A 22384-nucleotide genomic window follows, 5' to 3' on the forward strand; every position below is an offset into this window, starting at 1 on the left:
AAAAAGAGATTTAATTTCAAAAAAATAAAAAACCTTCCCTAAGTTCATGTCTCTTCATGAAAAGCTAACTAATTTTTTTTTTTTTTCGAACGGATTGTTTTCTAAGTTGTCAAAAAAAATTGGGGTAAAAAAGTGAATTTTTGTGATTTTTTCAAAAACTTGAGCTTTTTGAACAAATCTGACGTCACCATGGGATTCCTTGACTCATTTCCTTTCCAAAAATGTATAGTTTTATATACTTTGGACATACAATTCAGAAATAATGAAGCTCGAAAAGGTCCATGTTCTCTCCCATTACTCTGCCCTTAAACTCCCCTTAGGAATAACCCAAAAATTGATGATGTGCCCCCCTAAGATAAATGAATGTTAAAAAAAATTTTGAGACTCATTTTTGTTGTCCTGGTGAGTTATTAAATGAAGTCAAAGAAAGGTAATTTTTTATGAGTTACATAAAACAAATATTAAACATCTTTATTCGTATTCGTACAAAGGAAAGACCATTTTTATTGGGGGGAAATATGAACTGTTCCATTCAGCCTGACAGTGCCTCGTTGAATGGAACAGTCCATAATTCACTGAATTTAAAAAAAAATCTTACCATTGTACTCAAACACATTCACTATTTGTATTTGTGTACTATTTTTGACACTATTCTTGCATTAAAGCTACCCACCACACAAGCACATGTTAAAGTGCAACCTGGTTTCTACCCCAATCTATATTTGTTTACAAAAAAGGGGCCCTTTGTGATCAACATCCACATATGGAGATTTTTATAACATCAGAAACCTCAGACATGTTTGTGAGCAGATTCAGTCGTTTGACAGAAATATCATCCAATTTGTATTTTGTGACTGTCAAAAGCTCGAAATCGCAACACAGCTGCCTATGGGGTGCTGTAATACATGTAACTATGTAACCCAATCATCCAAAATTCAGAAATAAGCTTTTATTGTGGATATCTATAGACCAATAACCTAACAGGAGGATGCTAGAATCACAAAATACCTCTTAATAAGTTTGTAATGTACAATATATTATCTGTAAACAACTTCTTTTATAATCAGAGCATGATCCATAGGCACAATTGCAATAAAATATCAAGTGCTTGCATAACATATAGAAATCTTATATACAAAGCATTACTTGTGTATACGATAACAAAATATATTTCAACTAATATATATTAATATAAAACAAATGCAACCAAAATTACATAATATGTGCACAATATTATTTAAATAAATTTGCATATGTCAATAGCATACCGTACAATTCATTGATCAACTTACTTAAGGCTATAATAGTTTCATGGGTTTGTAACAAATATACAAATCAATCTTTCACATGATTAACCATAACCCTCACCCTGGTCTTAATCTTAGTAACCAATGATGATAAATAAATATATATATGTGATGCGATCAAGCAAAATCAGTCGGAACTCGGCAATAATAAATTTTCAGTTTCTTACATGATAGTAAAAAGTATTTACAAAGCTGGATTTTGCAGAAAACCCCATTGAAATTAAACAACCAGTTCCAATGATATGAGCAATTAAAGAGTTGTCAAAACAATAGGAAACAAAAGGAAATATTTCCTTTGTTTGGCTATATCTCAAAATCAATATTTCCGAGTTCCGACTGATTTTGCTTGATCGCATCACATATTAATAATAACCCTAATTAGCATAATTAACCCTAATTTGCATATTTGTTCCAAACCCATCATAACTAAATTGTAAATTTCATACGGACATGATTAGTTGGTTGATGTCGAGGGCAAATATGCTCATCTACTCCCTCATAACCACAGTATGCCAAATAATTTCTCTGATTGCATACCTACACCACCACAAAGTTAAGAGAAAAAGGAAATCATTTCGGGCCCATAGCCAGGGGATGCAATGCACCCCCCCCCCCATAAATTGGCAAAGGGTCTTCTTAGTCTGTAAAAAATAGCAAATTGGGCCCAAAATGTCGAAGTTTTAGATACCCCAAGTCGTGAACTTTCATGAAATTTGTCTGAAATATAGGCTCAAAACTCAATGGTAGAGGTGGTAAAGGTCTGGTTTTGACCAGAATGAAGATTTCACTTTAAAAGGTCTGCATTTATAATATATGCACACCCACAAAAAATTCCTGTCTAAAGGCCCTGCCTTTACATACCAATAAGAGAGAGATACTAATATATTTGTGTATGTGTACACAAAATATTCTTGCTGTCATATAATGCTATATACTTAAATACATTTATAACTTTGGTCAAAAGTGTCGCATGTACACACATACATACCTAATATTAAATTGATAAAACCATGTATACATAGGTAAATAAGGAATATGTTATGTACGTAGCTGAAAAATGATATCGCCTGTATCCTCAGTGATTAGGAGGTAATTCAGTCAATGTGAGGCCATTTTATAGAAACAGGCAGTGGCATAGCATCATAGGGACACGGGGGGCATGTGCCCCCCCCCCCCCCCCCCAATCGATCTCAAAATTTAGAAAATCCCATAGGAAAATTGTCAAAAAATGGCTTGTGCCCCCAATCAGCCCTGTTGCCCCCCAATCATGGTCGGTGCCCCCCCAATATGATGACCCACGTTACGCCACTGGAAACAGGTACAAAATGGTCAATTTGGCCTCACGAGTCATACCACTATATAGAAAGATGATGAGATTCCACCTGCTGGGAATATTGTTGTCTATCAAATCAGAGCATACTGAGCATGTACTACACATTTTATTTACATACTCATTATCAAACAGGACGTATGATTGGTCAAGAGCTGGACATAAACAATGTCTGGCTGCTTTAGCGTGATGATTACAGTATAAAAAAACCCGCATTTTTTGAGAATGGTGCATTTTATTTTTGTTATAGTTGTTATTTGATGAAATACAAAGACTGCATGTTGAGGAATGTATGAATGGGGCTTCATGCACAGTTACTCCTGTATCATATGGCTCTGGTTTTTTTAACATGTATCAAAAGTGTGAACTGAGAGGGTAAAAATGAAATTGACAGAAGACACTTAAAATATGTCATTTCTCAAAGCAGATAACTTGAATTTTATGAAAATACAAAACTTGGAGCTTAATTCTGTTCATTTGCTCTGTAAACTTTGTAGACCCTTTAGCCAAATGAGATTTTTTCTTAAAAAAGCAACTTGTTGCCAAAGCTAGATATTGCTTACTGTAATGCCCATTAGTTACCAAATTAGTTGTCATAGGAAAATAGTGAGTCCAAGTTACTATTGACCAAATATGGCCATTCTGCGATCACTTTTAGGTAACTTTTCAGGCATATGAAACTGAAAAATGGGCAAAATAGCAGGTTTGGTGGTCAAAAATATGCTCTAAATGTAATTAATTTCATCCACATTTATTGCTAATCCATATGTGAACAAGGTATTGATAACCAAGTACTGACATATCAAAATAAGTTTGATAATGCCTTTATAGTAAAAATGTAACTCGAGATACTTGTGGGTTTCGGATGTTACATTATTATGTTAACATGCATTATTTGCAGGTATCTGGCCCTATTTCTAAGCACATAGTTCAAAAATGTAAGTGATAATCACTGTCAGATGATTAAACCTATCACTTGCAAATGTAATCATCATTAAATGATATTTTCATCTTACTGAAGAAATTTTTTAATTTAGATGTATATACATGTACTGATATGGCATTTATTCATACACATTGTTACCCACATCCTTATTGTAAATGTGCACTGGACATCATAATAAACCAAATTTATTAGCTCCCTGAAGCATTAAGTTGATAATACAAAGGGCTACACCTTTCTTACAAGCATAATCAGGCTTTCTTTTACGCCTTCCCAACTTCAGAGTGTTTGGATGTTACATTACGTTAACATGCAATTGCAATCTAATTGAACTTATTGAGGGAAACATTTGTGACATTTCATTATTTTAGCATAAATATCAATCACTTTGAATCAGAAAACCTGTTGAAATTATTCAAATGATTCAATATGTACAAATATGTGTATAATTAAAGGCAGTGATTCGGATGTTACATGATGTTAACATTTTTACAAAGTTTGATGGTTGGAAGTTGAATTAACAAACATGAGATCATTGCATATACAACAGGTATGTTGCCATGATGGACACTCAGAAATATTTTAATGCAAGGCACAATCATTTATCATTTGCACACATAAAATATGCAAAAACTGATCGTATTAAAACAGCTCATAAGTCTGTGTTATTACAAATAATTATTGTGAAACTTGTTCTGTTGTTAAGAGTATTTTTCTTTAGTGGTTAATTTGTTTCCATTGATAATTTATTGTTTTATCAGACATAATGAAGCTGTATGAAGCATAATAAGTATTTCTCCTGCTTCGTTTCTGCTAAATGTGCATAGTGATTCCAATATAGGCCTAACACGTGTACATACTTATATATTTTATGTTAAAATGATCACTTTTGTGTGGAATGCAGCTTTTTCAATTTTGAAATAAATGATTATGACAAAATTGCTACTTAATTATTTTCAATAAGTTTTAGATATCTTCTAATGCTAAAATATTATAAGTTTTTTGAAATTACAACTTCATTTTGGACTTGTTAACAAAAAATGGGTAACATCCGAAACACATTTTAAATCAAAGTATTTTGCTAGTGTATGGAGAAATATTCAGTGTAAGTTGCTTTTTAAATTTAAAATAAATTTCTTAAGAAATGTGTATATGTCAGTAATGAAATTAATTTGAAAGGAGTGACCCAAATTAATTAGGGTGCTTTTTATCTTATGTGTTGTGCATAGAGATAATAGATATTGTAGAGCTAACAACTTGTAATTTTTTCCACTAGCAAGGTTTACAAAGGTGAAATGGAGTCTGCAATATTAGCAAAATGAGAATGTACACCATATTTACTAGAAATTCACATTCATTTAAGTGTATATTCTAAAATCTTCTTACAATGCCCTGTTATTGGCCTCACTTTCCGTTAACATTTTGCCTTGTAACATCCGAAACAAACTTGACATGTTAACAGTTTGCACACTCAAAGAACAAACCTGGGTATGGTAAAAAATATTTCTACTATGGCCTCCCCATGATTTCCAATCCATTTGACCTTTTTATTTCCCCTCTAATTAAATTTCTTCAATAAAATGTCACTTTTTCTGTCTCGGATGTTACATTTGATTCGGATGTTACCATTGTTAACGGAAATGTTGTGTGGCCAACATTTTACATTAAGTCAAGAGGAAGTGAAATCATTTTTCATTTAGATACTTGTTGTCATGTCTACTTCAACTTAATAATGAAAATTCAAAGCTAGTATTGTTTTTCACATAATTATAAGACAATATGTATTCTTTCGGATGTTACAAAACTGTTAACGGAAAATGAGACCCATTTAAGTAATGCTTCACCATAATTTGAAAACATTCAACCGATACAAAATTTGCACTTGCAATTATTTATATTGCCCTGAGGCAAACATTTAAAGTATTTGTGTATGTTTTACTTGATAAAACAATCACTTAGACCATGTTAAAAATAGAGCAAGATTGTTAACGGAAAATGTAACGTCCGAAACATAATTTTCAAGTGCTCAAAATTTTTTCATGTTAGAAATTATTTAGGTAAATCTTGGATTTCTTGGATCTTGTACTAACATGTGTTCATAAAATATTGAACAGAATACTCAGAGCTGATCTGGTTTTATTTTGTAAACAAAACAAATTAGTCACTTTTGTTAGGTTGACAAATTTCCGTTAACAATTGGACATTTGGTCTTGTCACAAGTAAAGAAAGAAAACTGGGACAAATTTTGTTAAGCTATGGGAGATTAGCCTCGGTCTACACTACATAAAAATATAAAAAGTTATCCGAAAATAGGTCATGTGTTTCTGCTGGGGTCTCCCAAAGTGTCATTTAGCCTTTTGATACATGTTAAAAAAACCAGAGCCATATATCCTTCCCAATAATAATGTAAATACTCTCTGAGACATGTAGCAAAGAATTCCAACGTTGTAATGAGAACAAATACAATCAAAGAAACAAATAGCATCTGCTCTAAAACTAATCTGGTAATGACAGTCACTCCTTTGTTCATAACATTTAAGGTGTAAGACATTTTTTGTTTGGGCTATAGCCCCCTTTTAACAAGTATTTACTTAAACATGTATTTGCTCAAGTAACATTATGTGTGACTTGTCTTCTGCTTTTTTAATGGGCATTCCTAAAATGGCCAAAAATGAGGTTAGAGCACCTTTTCCAGCATTCTCCATTCGCAATACACATAGACTTTAAATGTTAAGTAAAATAGAACTGCCCTTTAAAAAAAACCCACAATTTTGTGATACAATTTGCACAAGTACATAATGTACTACTTTTTGAGAGGGGGCTATACAAATTATTTTTTATATATTGTATGAATAGTCCTTTCCAAAAATTAAAAAAAATGTCCATCTGAAACAAAGGTGCACTATCATGATTATGTGTAGCTTAAACTTGTTATATAAATATATCAGCTGGCATTAATTGGACACAAAAAGAGTCAACATAACTAATTTTATGTTATTTATGGTAACTTGAAAGAGCATTTTGAACCTTAAAGGAGAATGGTGTGATTTCATCACATGATATTTTCATCTAGGTTGAATGACCTTAACCCTGCTCCCCTCCTATGGAGTTTCATGTCAGTATTTCAATTGGAAGGTTCACAGGGTCAATGAAAAAAAAGAGATCTTTCCTCCAATACAAAAATCTCAATTTGGCTGGAGAAAAAGTGGGGATTTCTCCTAAAAGTGGGGAGAAATGGTCCGATTTCATCACATGATATTTCTAACTAGATTGAATGACCTTCACCCTGCTCCCCTCATATGGAGTTTCGTGTCAATGAACTTTCCTCTGATACCAAAATCTCAATTTTGCTGGAGAAGAAGTGGGGATGAGGTTTTTGACTGCACCATTCTCCTTTAGGTTTGACACTGCACTTTATGACAGCTGCTGGTCTTGTACAATCTAGTTACAGAATCCATCTTATTTTAATTATATATGATCCAGGCATGAGAATGAACATCGATGAAAAAACCTCGAAAAGTGTGTGAAATTGGGCTAAACTGGCCCAAAACAGGCTGAAATTAAATAAAAGTGCAAAAGGTTGCACAACAAAAAAAGCCTGAATTCAGGTTTAAACCTGAAAATTTTCATGCCCAAGGCAGAGGGGTGTCCAGGTGTCATTTGGACAACCTGTTTTCAGTTTGGACACCCTAAAATGCTGATTTTTATAATTGAGTGAATAGGAAGTGGACACCCTGATTTTGTAGAATAAGGAATAATTGACCATTTTGGACACCCTAAAGACACCCCTCTGGATAATACCTTGCTCATGCCTGATGATCATACAGATTAAACAAGTTTTAAATGATCTGCGACTCATACCAAAAAAGAAGACATTCTTAGCTGTACAACATAAAATGATTTCAAAGTTTCAGCACTGTTCCAGATTACGTATTTTTCATTTCATATATATTTTAAACATAAATATACATTTTAAAACATAAATATTCATACAAAAATGTCAGGCTATCAAACAGAGCCACGTGCATGAGTTTCTGTTAGGCAGGATTTCATGTAATAAAGCAGTTTTGTGTTCATTAACATTTCAATTAAATACAATATCAAACAGTTTCAACTTCAACAAAAATGGTATTTGAATCAAAGTTGGTAAATGGAGCACCAAATATCTTTTTGTATTCCACAGTGAAAGGTGCATGATCTGAATACTAAGCATATGTTGGCATGGTACATAATACTTACAAGCCGACGACGGATGTCGGCTTGTTCTGTCTCTTCTCAATTCTTCTTCTTCTGGCAACCTCGTGACATTTTGCGTGACTTGCCCACGTTTCGCCCTAGCTCTCTTATGCTTCGACAGATTTCAACCATACTTGAGCCAAATGACCACTGGATTAGGCCAAACCTTCCATTTGACTTTGACCTTGCTGTGACCTTTGACCTAGCTATAATGGTCAAAAGTGTGATTTCACAAAAATGCTACTCCTTCCACAAATTTCATGCAATGATCATGTGACTCATGCATATGAATCAACATGTGGCAGTGCTTAAAACTTCCTAAAAGAATTGAGGTCAAAGGTCATTAAGGGGGTCATTTCCGGTCTGAAAGTTAAAAATATTCAAAAAATCACTGTCTTTACAAAATATATAGCAGAGAGTCGCCATTAGCACACATGCATTGCTACTAGCCAGGGTCCTTAGGATGCCTACAGGTTTGGGGTCAAAGGTCATTAAGGGGTTACTTCCGGTCAAAAACCAAAAATGTTCAAAAAAATTTTATCTCAAAATGTAAACAGACCAGAATAATATAACCAACATACATGAATTAGTGTTCCCTGATGTATGCATGGTATTTTTATTTTGGGGGTCAAAGGTCATTAAGGGGTCACTTCCTGTTTTTAGCTGAATAACTTCAAGAATTTTTATCTCAAGAACTGAACATGTTAGAATTTTTTAATTAAAATTGGAACAACGCATTTTGTCGGTGTACATAAGGTTTTTTTTACATTGAGGTCAAAGGTCATTAAAGGGGTCAAAAGGTCAATCAAAAATTTTCAAAAAATCAAAATCCATGTATAAGTTCGATTAAGCTGAAATTCACCAGGAATATTTCTTATGACATCCTAAGCACAGTGTAAGAGCAGTTGACCCCATCCGTAACCCAGGGGTCAAGTTATAGGGTCAAATTGCGGCTTGTATTCAGCGTCTGTTGACTCTAGTTTATCCTTTAGTTGATAAAAATTCTGCAATCTCATTGGTCAAACACCACTTGGATAAAAATCTGTATTACCTGCGTACTCCTCATACAGGCAGGTAATATTTCCCATATTTAATACCTGCATAGTCCTAACACGCGCACGTCTATGTAACATGACTCACGCAATATCATATTCATAAGCCTCGCACGCATAGTTCACACGCAGCATTGCTGCTGCGTTGTTAAAAAGCAAGGAAGAAACTGCCCTACTTTTCATTAAGATTATCAAACTAAATTTGTTCAGCAAAGTGTTCGAACAAGTCGGAAGATAATAGAATATGTTCACTTAAGGATAAAATCGTTACCCCATTTGTTCTCACAAAATACATCACGGCTGAATGGAATACGGCACCAGACCGTAGATATTTTCCTGTATTTCGTGAACAAGCAGGGGGTAACTAATAGCCCTCCCAACCTAAAATGCTGTATCTACCATATTAGATGAACCCTATGTGCACTCATGTCTTTCTTACAGTGTCCCTGATTGGTTAATTACATGATATAATCATCTGAGTAACCAATCAAAATAAAGCTTTTAGATCTCTTTGCAATTTTAAGCTTAAAAATGTCAACAATTTTAAGCTTTCAGCATTACTGACTATTCTTACCATATCTCTGATTGGCTCAAAAAATGCTATACCATAACCAATCAAAATAGAGGCTGATAATTCAGCCGGTAGTGCCCATTGGGTTAACAATCAGTAGATATTTCATTTCATTTTGGGGTAGTGTGATTAACAAATATATATTCCAAATCAAAAGAGTACAAGTACAAGAGTATAAGTTGCTTATTATTGCTCATTTCTAAAATTGAGCACCATAATATGTATACTATGTAGCCATATAGCATACAGAAATAATATGCTTTGTATGTTACAAAGGATATTTGCTGTTATTTATTCGTAGGTAATATTTTACTTTTGGAAAAAGACCGATTTGGAAACCTCATACTTAACATGTTAACAGAGAGTATAATGCTACAGTTTGTCCACTCTGAAGTACAAAGTGACAACGCGCGTGTATACAGTTCGCAGTGCTGCATCTCTGCTGCAGGTATGAGTGCCTTCAAAGTCGGCACAATGTGTGCGTCCGCGTCTGTACTTTGTACTTCAGAGTAGACAGACAGTATGTTATTTATTCCCAGATACGGCATATTTGTTATGGAGGGCAGTATTTACTTACATTAATGCTTTCAAATCAGACATTTCTTTTCATTAAACAAAAGAAATTTTCCAAAACAGGTATATTTACACATCTTTCCATAATTTCTTAAGTTCATGCTATGTCGTCTTCATCAGCTGCACTCAATAGTCTCATACTTAGATCACCACTATCCTTGTTGTTTTTATCTGCTCCCCATTTTGGTAGCCATTTTGTTTTCGGTGACCTACTCTCTCCGCTGGCACTGGATTGCAGATTGCCTTTGGTCCGTCGCTGTTTGGTCCGTACCATTACACCTGAATTTATTTTGAGACCTGCTGGCATTTCCATCTCACCATATTTGGGCTTTTTATACCTGAAAGTGACAGAAATTAAAGTTATGGTTCTATATTCAGTAAAGCTTTAGATAAAAACAACTGGAACGCTTTAAAGTAAGAATTATACTGTATATAGCCTGATAGCATTAACTATATAATCAAAATAAATAATTATTAATGAAATTGTATTTCTGTTGCATAATTTTCAGATAACAATCTCTTTCATCATTCTGTGTTGGTACAATTATGATTCAAATTTAATTTTTTTTAATAACAAAAGTTAAATTTGACAGGAATTGCATATATTATGGGTTTAACAGTGTCAATAGTTGTATGAATGACACAGAAGTAATATGTTGGACAACTTAAAATAGTAACACAAACTTTATATTAGTTATGGGAGAAATTAGGGTGTTCAGAAATATCAGAAATGCTCCATCAGGTACTTGTTAGTTATTTGTTTTTCAATCTGCATTGAACTGGGCATTGACTATTGCAATTATTTTATACACACCACCTACATGAGGCATCAAAATGACGAAAATAACCATGATTTTATTTCATAAAAACAAGTATTGCTTGCGATACCAATGAGCAAACTTAAATAGTCATTTTGCATTCCTGATACTGGGTTGTGAATTCTACACACTTTTTTTGAAGAACTCCATAGCAATTCACTTACAATTTGAGGAGTAGGGATGAGCTGACGACAGAGACACTTGACATGGCCATTGCAGCTGATGCCATCCATGGCTGTAAGGCAAAACCCCAATGCATGAAGGCACCTGAAATAAACAGAACCATGATAAATGTGCATTCATAGAATAATAATATAAACAGACAGTTCACCAAGTTGCAATGTCCATCATCATTATTTTGTTAATGAGGACCAATCATTCCATGAAGTATGAGATGAAAATGCAAAGCCCACTATGTGTCTGTTACTGCATATTTTTCGAAGCACAGTCCTGACATATGCATGATTCTCAGAACATACTAAGAACAGTGACTTTCCCCTGTTGGTGCACTATTTGTACCTTTTTTAATATGCAGGTTTATTTCACATAATAATGAAGCTACCATCTTTACTGACATTTCAGTACTTTTAAAGAAACCATTTTACTGATGCAGGTAGACTCAAAGGAAGTTTTAAAAAATCATTTTAAAAATGACATGGCCCAAAACGGACCTTTGCATTAGGACTACTAAAAAACTCACCTGCAGCAATGGGAATTGCAATGATGTTATAGATGATAGCAAACAGAAAGTTGATTCTAATTCTCTGTACAGTCTTATGGGATAAGTGAATGGCAGCAACCACATCCATCAAATTATCCTGAAACAAAATACACAAAACAACTTGACATGATGTGATGTAACTTTACAAAGGAGCCATGGAATTAAAAAAAATCCATTTCACAGTTCCAATTGATACAAGAGAATATTTATGCCATCAGTTGCTTTGATACTTACTCTAAGGGGCACGGTGGCGCAGCGGTACGGGCTCTACCTCGCCATCGTGTTGTGCACTTGGGCAAGGCACTTTACCTCACTTGCCTCTCTCTACCCAGGGGTGAAATGGGGAGCTGTTAGGGATATTGTCCATTGAGTGCCGCCTAAAGGTATGAGCATGCCTTGGGCATTGTATGGCAGCTGACATATTCTAACGACGGCAGAATAAATGTAAAGTGCTTTGATACACGTGAAAGGTGCTATATAAATGTCAACATTTATTTATTTTATCAGATTGGCTTTTACCTTCAAAGTATACTGGAAAGATGTTTTTGGTGGAACATTAATATACTTCACATTATCTTTTCACTAAGTAAGAATTCTATATGCCAATAAGTGCTGTGAACAGGTAAAACAGAATTTAACTTTTGAATGGAAATCAACTGACCTTTACGTCTTGGTCTCAAAATGTTCCTTCATTAATGTAGAATAATAAAATATCAATATTTCAATTTAGATCAAATCTCAACAAGTACTTGCACCAACGTGCAATGGGTTGCAATAAATTGGTGTCATCTGAAACATGCCAAGTACATGTAAATTAAAGTGCATGTTTGAACCAAAAGCTATAAAGCAGCATTCTACTCCATAAGGTAAATTCTTGCCGAGCAATGCTTACAGATTTCCCTGAATTAATTTGTTGTAGGGGTTTGTCACTCCTCCTGCACAAGAACCTTCCCATTGCTATATATGAAGAGCTTATTTCCAAACCGTGTTAAGTCCACCCACCTTCAAAATTGAGATTTTGATGAAAATGGGTTGTGAGTAACTAGGGCTATCTAGCGATGTGTGTTTTTTTTTTTCCAAAATTAGTCAAGTCCCAAATATTGACCCACAAAGTACCGATTTTTTTCCAAAACGTGTTAAGTCCAATCCAGTTTGGTTCCAAACTGTGTTAAGTCCACAAACAATGCCCTTGTGGGCAGCTTGTAGGCAAGTAGCACGGCATAGGGCTTCCAATAGTTAATCGCCCAAGTTCTGCATAATTGATAACATTGCCTTGCATCTGCGTTCTTGTTTGGTCCCCGGTTTGGTCCTGAGACTAGTATACATTGTACCTGAATTTGGCCTGCGTAAAATGTTGGTTTTTTTTTTTGGTTTTTTTAAATATTAGTAGGCCTAGTTTGTGTGAGATTTCTTAAATATTTGATAGATACCTCCAAAAAGACAGGAACAGGGTGGGAAGGGGGAGAGGGAGAGGTTGTGATGGTAGAATCAATGTTAGAGGATGGTGGTAGAGTTCATTTTTGATATTATCATTTTGTATGATTATCAAAATGTGCTAATAAATTCAATGTATTATTTAAAGTTAAAGGTATAAAAAAACTTAGGGTGCAGCATGGGGGAGGGGGAAATTATGATAATGTGGTAAATCAAGTGGATATTTCAGGTCATCACTTATTGTCAGTGAAATGATGTTTATTCAATTCTGAGAAATGCAAGTGCTCAGTTTCGAATTTTGAACTATTTTAAACACCAAATTTTGGTAAAAAATAGTCAGGAGGAGGGGGTTTGAGATGCAAGGTGTTTTGTGGCAAAATTGTGTTTTATAGTAGAGAGAATCACATTTTATATGTTTTTTAATAAATTTGTTATCTTTTAAGACTAATTTGAGAAAAAATATGATTAGTTCTGTGTTACAGATGTTATGTTTTGTGTCAAAATGTGTTAAGTCCATGCCAGAAATTGCGTTTTGTGTCAAAACGTGTTAAGTCCATGCTATTTTTAAAACAAATTAATTCATTAAAAAAAATCAAAAGTCTCTAGATTTTAACTTAACATATTTTTATGGTTCTATATATGTCACCTTCACTTCACTGTAATTTTATAGAAATCAAACTTTTTTTCATTGTCATAAAGAAAATTCCTGATTTTCTTCAAAGTGAATCTTGTGGACTTAACACGGTTTGGAAATAAGCTCTTCATATGCCGGTACCCATTTATACATCTGGGTGGAGAGATACAATAGTGGATAAGGGCCTTGTCTGAGTGCACAACATGATAGCAGCGCCAAGGTTCGAACCAACCCTCTGATTATGACTCTGAGCCCATACCACTGCACCACCGTGTCCTCATAGATGAACAGTTGTGATTATTTATAACTGAAAAACAAAATGAAACTTAATTTATCCAGAATATCTTGAATTCTATTTCACAAAATGTCTTACCTTGATGAGTACTACACTGGCAGCTTCCATAGCAACATCAGTGCCTGTGCCTATCGCCATGCCAACATCAGCCTGCGCCAGCGCTGGCGAGTCGTTGACACCATCTCCAACCATAGCAACAATATGTTTCTGTTTCTGTAATTCTTGTACTTTGTCCACTTTGTGTTGCGGCAGCACTTCAGCAAACACTTGCCCTATCCCAACCTGAAATCAAAATCAGAAAAAGAGGAGGTTTAAATGATGAGAAAATTCTGTTGGATGACAAAACATTTAAATACTGTATGCTTATGTTATCCACTACATCAGATTGATCAACAACATAAAAAAATAAAAATAAAATTCTCATATATTATCAATATTATGAAAGGAATGGTATTCAACACTGATGCAACACTCTCACCACTACTTGATCACATCAGGGATGTACCCTGTCATTTTTTGGTGGCACTAGTCAGTCAGGGTGGTATTGCCCTGACTACAAATATTACTGCATTATTTGGATTATACTCCAATTTTATTTCAATAATCAAAAACACGGATCTACAAATTTGATGCTTGTCAAATAGATGTGTGTTTTTCAAATAATTTACCATTGGTTATAAGTACAGGCTTGAACAAACCATTTTTTGATGCTAACAATTTGAGCCAAAAATCATTAATTACACTCGGAAGTAATGCTTGTGATGTACCTCAGGACTAAATAAGACATTGACAAAATGCGTTAAGACAGAATGGATATTGGATAACTTGTTGGTTTTTATGATTTTATTTTAACATTTCTGGAATTATTTTTTTGTATAGTCCCATTTCCAGAATTACATTAAATTCAGGAGAAGTACCTAAGTAGCATGATTCTCTATGGGGAGGGATTTAGTTGTGTAAACCCTACCTGTCCAGCAATGGCCTGAGCTGTCTTCTTATTATCTCCTGTCAGTAGTACTGTATTCAAGTGCATTTTCTTCAATGTATAGATAGCCAAAGGCGCTTCTGGTTTTAAGGCATCGGCTACCACTATCATACCAGCAAGACAATCTGAAACAAATGTCATTGGTGTTACTTGGATGCAGTCATAAATGCAACATGTTTTAAACCATTTAGAGATCTCTTACGTGATTAGACAAGCTACTCATACCAGTCTCTCTCTACCAAGTCATGCACTCTCCATGCCAGTCTCGAGAACCTTGTCAGCCGGCAGAATTTTTGTCCATGTTGCAGTCCATGTTTTAAAAGGACTCCCAGACGGTGTAGTTGGAAAGATCACCGACTATGGAGCTCAATCCTTCAAGAGCTGTGTACATCAACATGTTTCAGGATTATGATTTAGCAGTTGTTTCTTGTCACTCTCCTAAGCTGTTGTGAACTACAGATTGGCCCATAAGGATTACTAATATAGTGCTCTGTTTCCTATATCTGTGTCTTGACTCTGCCATGCTTTGCAATTGTCAGCTATTGCTTAATTGTGCCTATAAGAAGATCTTACACTCACACTTATCTTATATCTTACGGCTACTTTTATGTAGGCCCATTTAATCTATTATCATGATTATGTAGCCGCATTTAATTTATTTTTATGCTTACATGATACGTAGGCACACGTATTAGCCTATTTGTATGTTTATGCTATTAATAAGATGTATCATATTATGCGGGCTACATTCATGTAGGCCTATTTAGCCTATTATTTTCCTCTTCACATGCTATGTAGGCAAACTTTTTATATTGTCCATTAAATAATTAATTTGTATTGTTTACATGGTTTATGCATTAAGATGTTTCATATTATGATATTATGTAGGCCCATTTAACCGGTCATTTAACCTATTATTATACTGCTTTCATGCTATGTTATACTAACTTGTTATATCGTCCTATAAATACTTCATTTATAAATATTATTGTCTACATCATTTCATTATATTATATTACGGCTTACGTTTTATGTAGGTCAACTCTACTACACTTTAGGTTCTGCATCTTGATCATGTTGTAAAAACCATTGTTATTAATTATGAAGAGTGAGGATGTGGGGCGTGCTGGGTTCATGATTGCTTGTCGCACACTTGCTTTATTGATTCATTAGGTATGGTATGGTTCGTCAGGCTTTCAGGTTTTGTATTCAATCATGTATGGATTGCATATTTTAAAAGTCTGTTTATTTTTTTCTCTTTATATAACTTTTTAAGAGAAGCATGCGCGGGTTGGGTGGATTATCTGTTTGTTACTCAGTGAATCGATGACCTGGATGCTGACATACAGTGGTGGACTTAGCAATGTTTGCATCTTGACTCTTCAAATGTTAGGTTCATTAATGTTCATTGTTTAATGTTTTGGGGTTTTTTTTTTCAACTTTTTTCTACTGGGCGTCACACTCATCACGCTTCATGCTTAGTGACGCCCACGCCTCATTTGCATATTATTTGAATAGCTTTTCCTAATTATTTTTATATTTGTATTATTATAATCATTTTTGTTATTATATATTTTGTATTGTACATTTTGCTTGAGATGAAATAAAACTATGAAACTATGAAACTATGTACCTTCCATGCCTCATCACATTGATACAATATGTATACATGTCAAATGCAATCCAAAACAAATCTTATAGCTTGTACCTATGTCTTAGGCTCATCAAGGACCACAGTAGAAATATTGCCCATTTATGTATTCTTTACTGGTTTTTTTATTTATCTTTGGCTTGAATCCTAAATAAAATAAAATGAAAAGTAATTTTCCTCCCTTACCATCCACAGCTATTAGTACTGCAGTTTGCCCATTCTCTTCAAACTCTTGCATCTCATACTCCACGTCCTCTGAGATCACACAGAAATGCCTCTTCATCCATTCACGGTTGCCGATCACAACCTTGTAGCTTTTGTTCATTACTGATTGCTTTACTTCTGTAAAGATCAAAGTTGCATCAAATTTCAGCTGCATACATTATTGCTGTGCTTAATTGGCCATTGCTGATTTGGTAATATTTTTTTTAACAATGTTCAATACACAAATATTTGATTGAGTTGTAAAGGTTGACGAGATGTTTTCATAACTTTATGGTTATGCAAATTTCAACATTCCTGAAAGCACAGGACCTACGACTTACCCCACTCCAGAGGATGGATTACTCTCATGATTCTTAATCAAAAGTTATACCTACATAAGATTGTCAAAGGTAGACTTAAACTGAATTCTGACTTTGGCTAGCATTCACAGGCTACAATGCCAAATATAGAAGCATAATGCCATATGCATAGGAATCTCATTACCTTTTTTGATCAATAATTATACATGTTAGAATTGTTATAGTCATATAAATCAGTTAAATTCATAATACTGGAAAATTGGAAAAGCTCACTGCTATAGCGTTATCATTGCTTCCTCTTTTCTACTTTCTGTTGTATAAAGCCATATCACCTCAATAGGCTACCATCCTAAATATATGTTCTTGACTACACCTATTTCACCTTTGTGACTACTATACTGTGGTACACCTCAATTTCAGCAGTGAAGTCAATGTTTTTAGCAGTTGCGCCACAAGCATAAAGACAAACTGACCCTTGTCCGCTTGCATGCACGCTCTGCATGATTAAATTTATGTGCACGATACGATACTGCGACCAGTGAAATACACATATATGTACCTATTAAAATTGATATAAACCAAATTAATACCCGTCTCCTACCCACCTGTGTCTATTACAGGAGCCCCTGCATCAATCAATGTATCAACAATATCTGAAGCAACCTGTACTTCAACGACGTCATTGCCTGAATCTTTGGAATTGGCATCCCATGTAACCAGGATACTGGAGATGTCCTCCGTACTGATGGTACATTTGATGCCACACCCGGCAACCACTTGGAATTCACTGCATCTGGCCAGGGTTTCTGTACACATGGTCTGTGGGAGTAAGAAATCAATGGAAAAGATTTATATATTCACTTTTGTTTTTCGAATGGCAAATTACAGATCATTTGTCTGTTTGTCAAATTTGCTAATTTATTAAGATTGAAATAATGCCTGACAGCAGTGGCAGATTAGCAAGTTTGGTAGGTCGTCAATGCTTTTTCGCCGCAAGTGTGCCAACAAACCGCCCCTGTATGTGTGCTTCTACACTCAGCATGTTTAACTTTACATGCATGATTCAATACTGCGGTGAGCAAAATACGCACGTACGTCACTACCCAACTTGAGGTGAACCAAATTATACAAATGCTTTGATCTTTTTAGCTTCTTTTGCAAGAATATGTTGTATGTGGCCTGCAGGACCGAAAAGGGAGTTAAAACCTGAAGAAAAGATGACTTCTAAAGAGTTTGCAAATATCATAAAATTGATTTCTTCTTCTCACTACATATCCCCACCCGAACACTCACATACACAGATGATTGAGATGAAGACTTATAAATAACATGCCATGTTACAATTACCTCGCCTATCCTTTCTTTTCAATATTAATAAATCAATGGATTACAATTTACACCTTACCTCCTTTGCATATTTTGTAATGGCAGCACCAATTGGATGTTCACTATTGGCCTCAGCAGAACCAGCAATGGCGAGTAACCTATGACCTGACATGTCATGACCCGTGTCAAAGGTTAATATTTTGATGACCTGAGGGGCACCTTTGGTGATGGTCCCAGTTTTGTCAAATATTACTGTTGTTACCTGAAACAACAAGCACATCACATGTTTAGCATTAGAATAATACTGTAAATTTTTGGACACTTAAAATTTTGAGTGTACAAGTTTTATCCCCACCATTTATGATTTTGTTTGCACTCCCAATTAATTACAGGCCAGTCTGCTCAAGCTCCCCTTAGTTTTGACAATTTCTATACATGTATGTGCTGTATATAACAGATTCCACCTGCAACATCTGCCACAGTACCACAATTAGTTTTCTTACCAAAAATAGCACTATTCATTTCATAAATGACGCTTAATTCCTAGATTGCTGGTTTGAATTTTGGTGGAAATTATTTATCAATTTATAAGATAGATAGGAATGAGGTGAAAAGCACTTATTGCAAATTGAAAATGTCCGATTATTTCTCAGTTTCAGATTCGATTGAATGGATAGGTGTCCTCTGAGACAAGTGAATAAGTGGTGGTAATGTGCCACAAGTTAAGAACGGAATGTGGAACATGCTGGATGTACCCGAAGGTTCCCATATTTCAATAAGACCTCAGCTGCTTGTACATACCCCAGTCCCCACCATTTAGGGGTGGATAAGCTTAAACACAGTAGACTCACCTTATGCGCCAACTCCAGTGGTTCTCCTCCTTTAATAAGGATTCCATTGGTTGCACCTACACCGGTCCCTACCATTACTGCTGTAGGGGTGGCTAAACCTAGTGCACATGGGCAAGCAATACATAATACTGCAATAGCACATTGGAATGAGTACTGCCATATCATTTCATCTGCACTCATATGCTCATCAGGCTGTAAAGAAAACAAGCAAACAAAATTGATTGAACAACTATAGGCCAGTAAAAATCAGCCCCAAAATCTCCAAAGGTCAAAATAATTGCAACATGAATTCTATTTTCAGAAAATGTTGCTCTTAAGTCCCTATTTTAACATACTCAAAGTCTACCAAAATCAACCTCTGCAAAAGATGTATAAAATTGACTTTTTCAAAATGGCAGCCAAATTGTCGTAAAATAATAGACATTTGTGATTTCAATATATATGAGTGTCCATGTGGGAATTGGGTGACATTTTGACCTACAAATGCTCTTATGCCCTAACCGTTTCATAAATATTTATTTGCTGCGTAATTTTTGTTAAAAATTTCAAAATGGCCGCCAAATACGTTCATTATGGGTTGTGAATACAGACAGGGCAATCAACTTTTCCCCATAGAAGCTGAATCAGTAAATAATACATATACGCTCGTAAGTTATAATCCACATATTATGTACATCGGCTACTTTAGAGTAAATATTTGAATGGTAATTGGATAGGCGGTTCTAATATAACATTCAATACAGCATCATCAAAAATTTATCCCACAAAGAGCTACAGGGTCGATTCTAAAGACCTATACATCAGGGGTAATTCGAACAGGTGATTTAATTGTCAGTATGACTGCAACATGACTGTAACTTATTTTTTACTGTTCCACTTTAATAATTCTGGGGGCAACGATAGACTTCGCCAGGGCCCGGTTCTCTCCAATAGTCTTGAGGATCGCTGATGTTTGTTTCTGCGCCTGATTATCAGGCAGGCGGCATCGATTCAAGCTCGGGTGTGGCTTTGCCTATTAGGGCTGGTGACCAGCGTTCAAGGCGCTGCCACTTGCGTCTGAAGGAGATACAGCTATACTTCCTCGGGCAGTTCCAAGCGTGGCGGCATCCTCAGAGCCTCATAATTGCGGTGTCTCGGCAGCTCCACTCCTGCCTCTCCTGGTGGATAAATCAACTCAGTGTGACAGCATGACCGCTATGCTTTTACATCAACAAGGAGGGGCACCAAAGTCCCAGCTACCAACATTTGCAGGGTGACAGTGTCCCTCCTTCTGTGGTGTCAGTCATCCTCTCTCTTGTCGGGGGTCAGTCATCCTCTCTCTTGTCTAATAGAGTGGCACCTCACTCAGCAGTATGCATATGTCGGTCCATCTTTCAGAGGTTAGATCGTCCCATCAGAACCATCAACTTTTGACTTACTTCACCCGGGATTAATGGTTGTAGGCAGGGACGCCATGCAGGAGAGTTGGGAGGGCATATTCGGTTATGCCTTCCCTTCCATTGCCATGATCCTTCTGATTCTGCTGAAGGTAGCCAATTCTCGAAACTGATTACTCCTCTTCGCCGCTCCCCTCTTGCCCAAGCAGTGGTGGTTCACCCGCCTCTTGGACCTTCTCGTGGGAAAACCAGACAGTCGTCTATGCCGCGTGAGATCTTCTCACAGTTCCGCCACGCCACGGCACCAGGTACAGATGGAGGTGATCAACAACCTCCACCTGACTGTTTGGCGATTTCCGCCAGTTCGTCCCGACAGCGGGCCATTAATATTCGGTTGCTGCTCTTGCTGAAAGACAAGGCAACAGTCAACTGGACAGAATTACGATTCGCGACTTCTACAAGTCACATATTTCCTTACCACGGGAACTGTACCGCTTCAGCCTACAGGACTGCCATTGTGGCGGTTCATCATGGCTTTTGGGGGGTCTATGACGGTCTTATCGAGTCCAGCACTTTCCGACCTCATTAAGAGCATGGTGGCTGAAAGACCTTCGCTCCCTGGTTCCGGAATGGGACCTCCTGTTGGTGTTGCAGTATCTACCTAAGGCCTTCGAACCCACGGAGGACCTCTCGCTGCAGGACTTAACACTCAAGACTGTGTTCTTGATGAGAGTGGCCTGCGGTTGACGTTGTCCAGTTATGTACATGCTCTGTCTATAGACGAGCACCCCTACGCTTCACCACCGGGGTAGTCTTTATCCTTCCTCGGGCTGGGTTCTTGAACAAGAACCAGACCATGCCTGTCTTTCACTCCTTACCCGATATGCCTCCCTGATCTGGTTCTCATTGCGGGTATATACGATGAAACCGACGTGTCCAGTCATGGTCCTCAGAGGGTACCTTGCGCGTATCAAGGAGATCGTGGGTGGTAAGTAGAGGGTGCTCAGTGCTTTCCTCCCACTCAGAAGTGAGAGGGAGATACACAAGCGCACAATACTTACCTCTCATGACCTGATACTGACCAGCGATTTAGGCGTTCCACCCCTCAACATTGTCATACGCTCATACGTAGAGGGTCACAAGAAACATGCATTGGTGGGGGCGATATGTCGTTAGGGTTTGGGGATACTGGGCATCCCTGTTCCTCTGGGGGTGTCAAACCTTTTTCTCTGGTAACGTGGGGTTTCTTGTGGTCCCAAACTATCATTTTGTGTTTACTAATTATTTAATTCCATATTTAGTTATGGAATAATGACCGTTCTACTTCTAGCTATTTTGGCGGCCATTTTGAAAACTTACAAGTGAGAAAAAGTGATGAATCTTATTTCAGGCCCTCTAAGCATGGCCTGAGACATACGAATCGTGTTACTATTACTAATAAGTGACATAGTGAATCTGTTTTCTATATTTTGTCCATCATTTTAATCATTTTGGAGGACATTTTGAAAAAAAAATCGATATATCCATATTTCGCAGAGGTTGATTTTGGTAGACTTTTAGTATGTTAATAAGGGCACCTAATAGAAATGTTTTCCGCAAAAAAAATCCATGTTGCAATTTGTTTGACCTTTTCAGCTGATTTTACTGGCCTACTAGTTGAATGTTTGGTTTAGCATCAATGTGCCTGTATGTCTACAACATTAATAAGTTAAAGAAGCATGGTCTGATTTTTCATGTTCTGTTTTCTATCGTAGATT

At 36.1% G+C, this 22384-nt stretch overlaps 1 protein-coding gene across 1 annotated transcript in view; it reads right to left on the reverse strand.

The window, feature by feature from the left end:
• Positions 1-8799: 8799 nt before the first annotated feature.
• The window catches only part of LOC140161189 (copper-transporting ATPase 1-like), a 70575-nt gene continuing 56990 nt past the window's right edge, over positions 8800-22384 (reverse strand). Inside the window, exons 13-21 of the mRNA XM_072184637.1 lie at positions 19252-19443; positions 18480-18662; positions 17680-17893; positions 16737-16892; positions 14882-15024; positions 13993-14196; positions 11531-11648; positions 10995-11097; positions 8800-10350 (exon numbers count right to left, since the gene is read on the reverse strand). Of these exons, the coding sequence (XP_072040738.1) occupies positions 10110-10350; positions 10995-11097; positions 11531-11648; positions 13993-14196; positions 14882-15024; positions 16737-16892; positions 17680-17893; positions 18480-18662; positions 19252-19443 (1554 nt within the window). The 3' untranslated portion in view covers positions 8800-10109. The remainder of the gene's footprint in view (positions 10351-10994; positions 11098-11530; positions 11649-13992; positions 14197-14881; positions 15025-16736; positions 16893-17679; positions 17894-18479; positions 18663-19251; positions 19444-22384) is intronic.

Source organism: Amphiura filiformis, chromosome 9 (genome assembly GCF_039555335.1).
Source record: "Amphiura filiformis chromosome 9, Afil_fr2py, whole genome shotgun sequence".
Classification (NCBI taxonomy): domain Eukaryota; kingdom Metazoa; phylum Echinodermata; class Ophiuroidea; order Amphilepidida; family Amphiuridae; genus Amphiura; species Amphiura filiformis.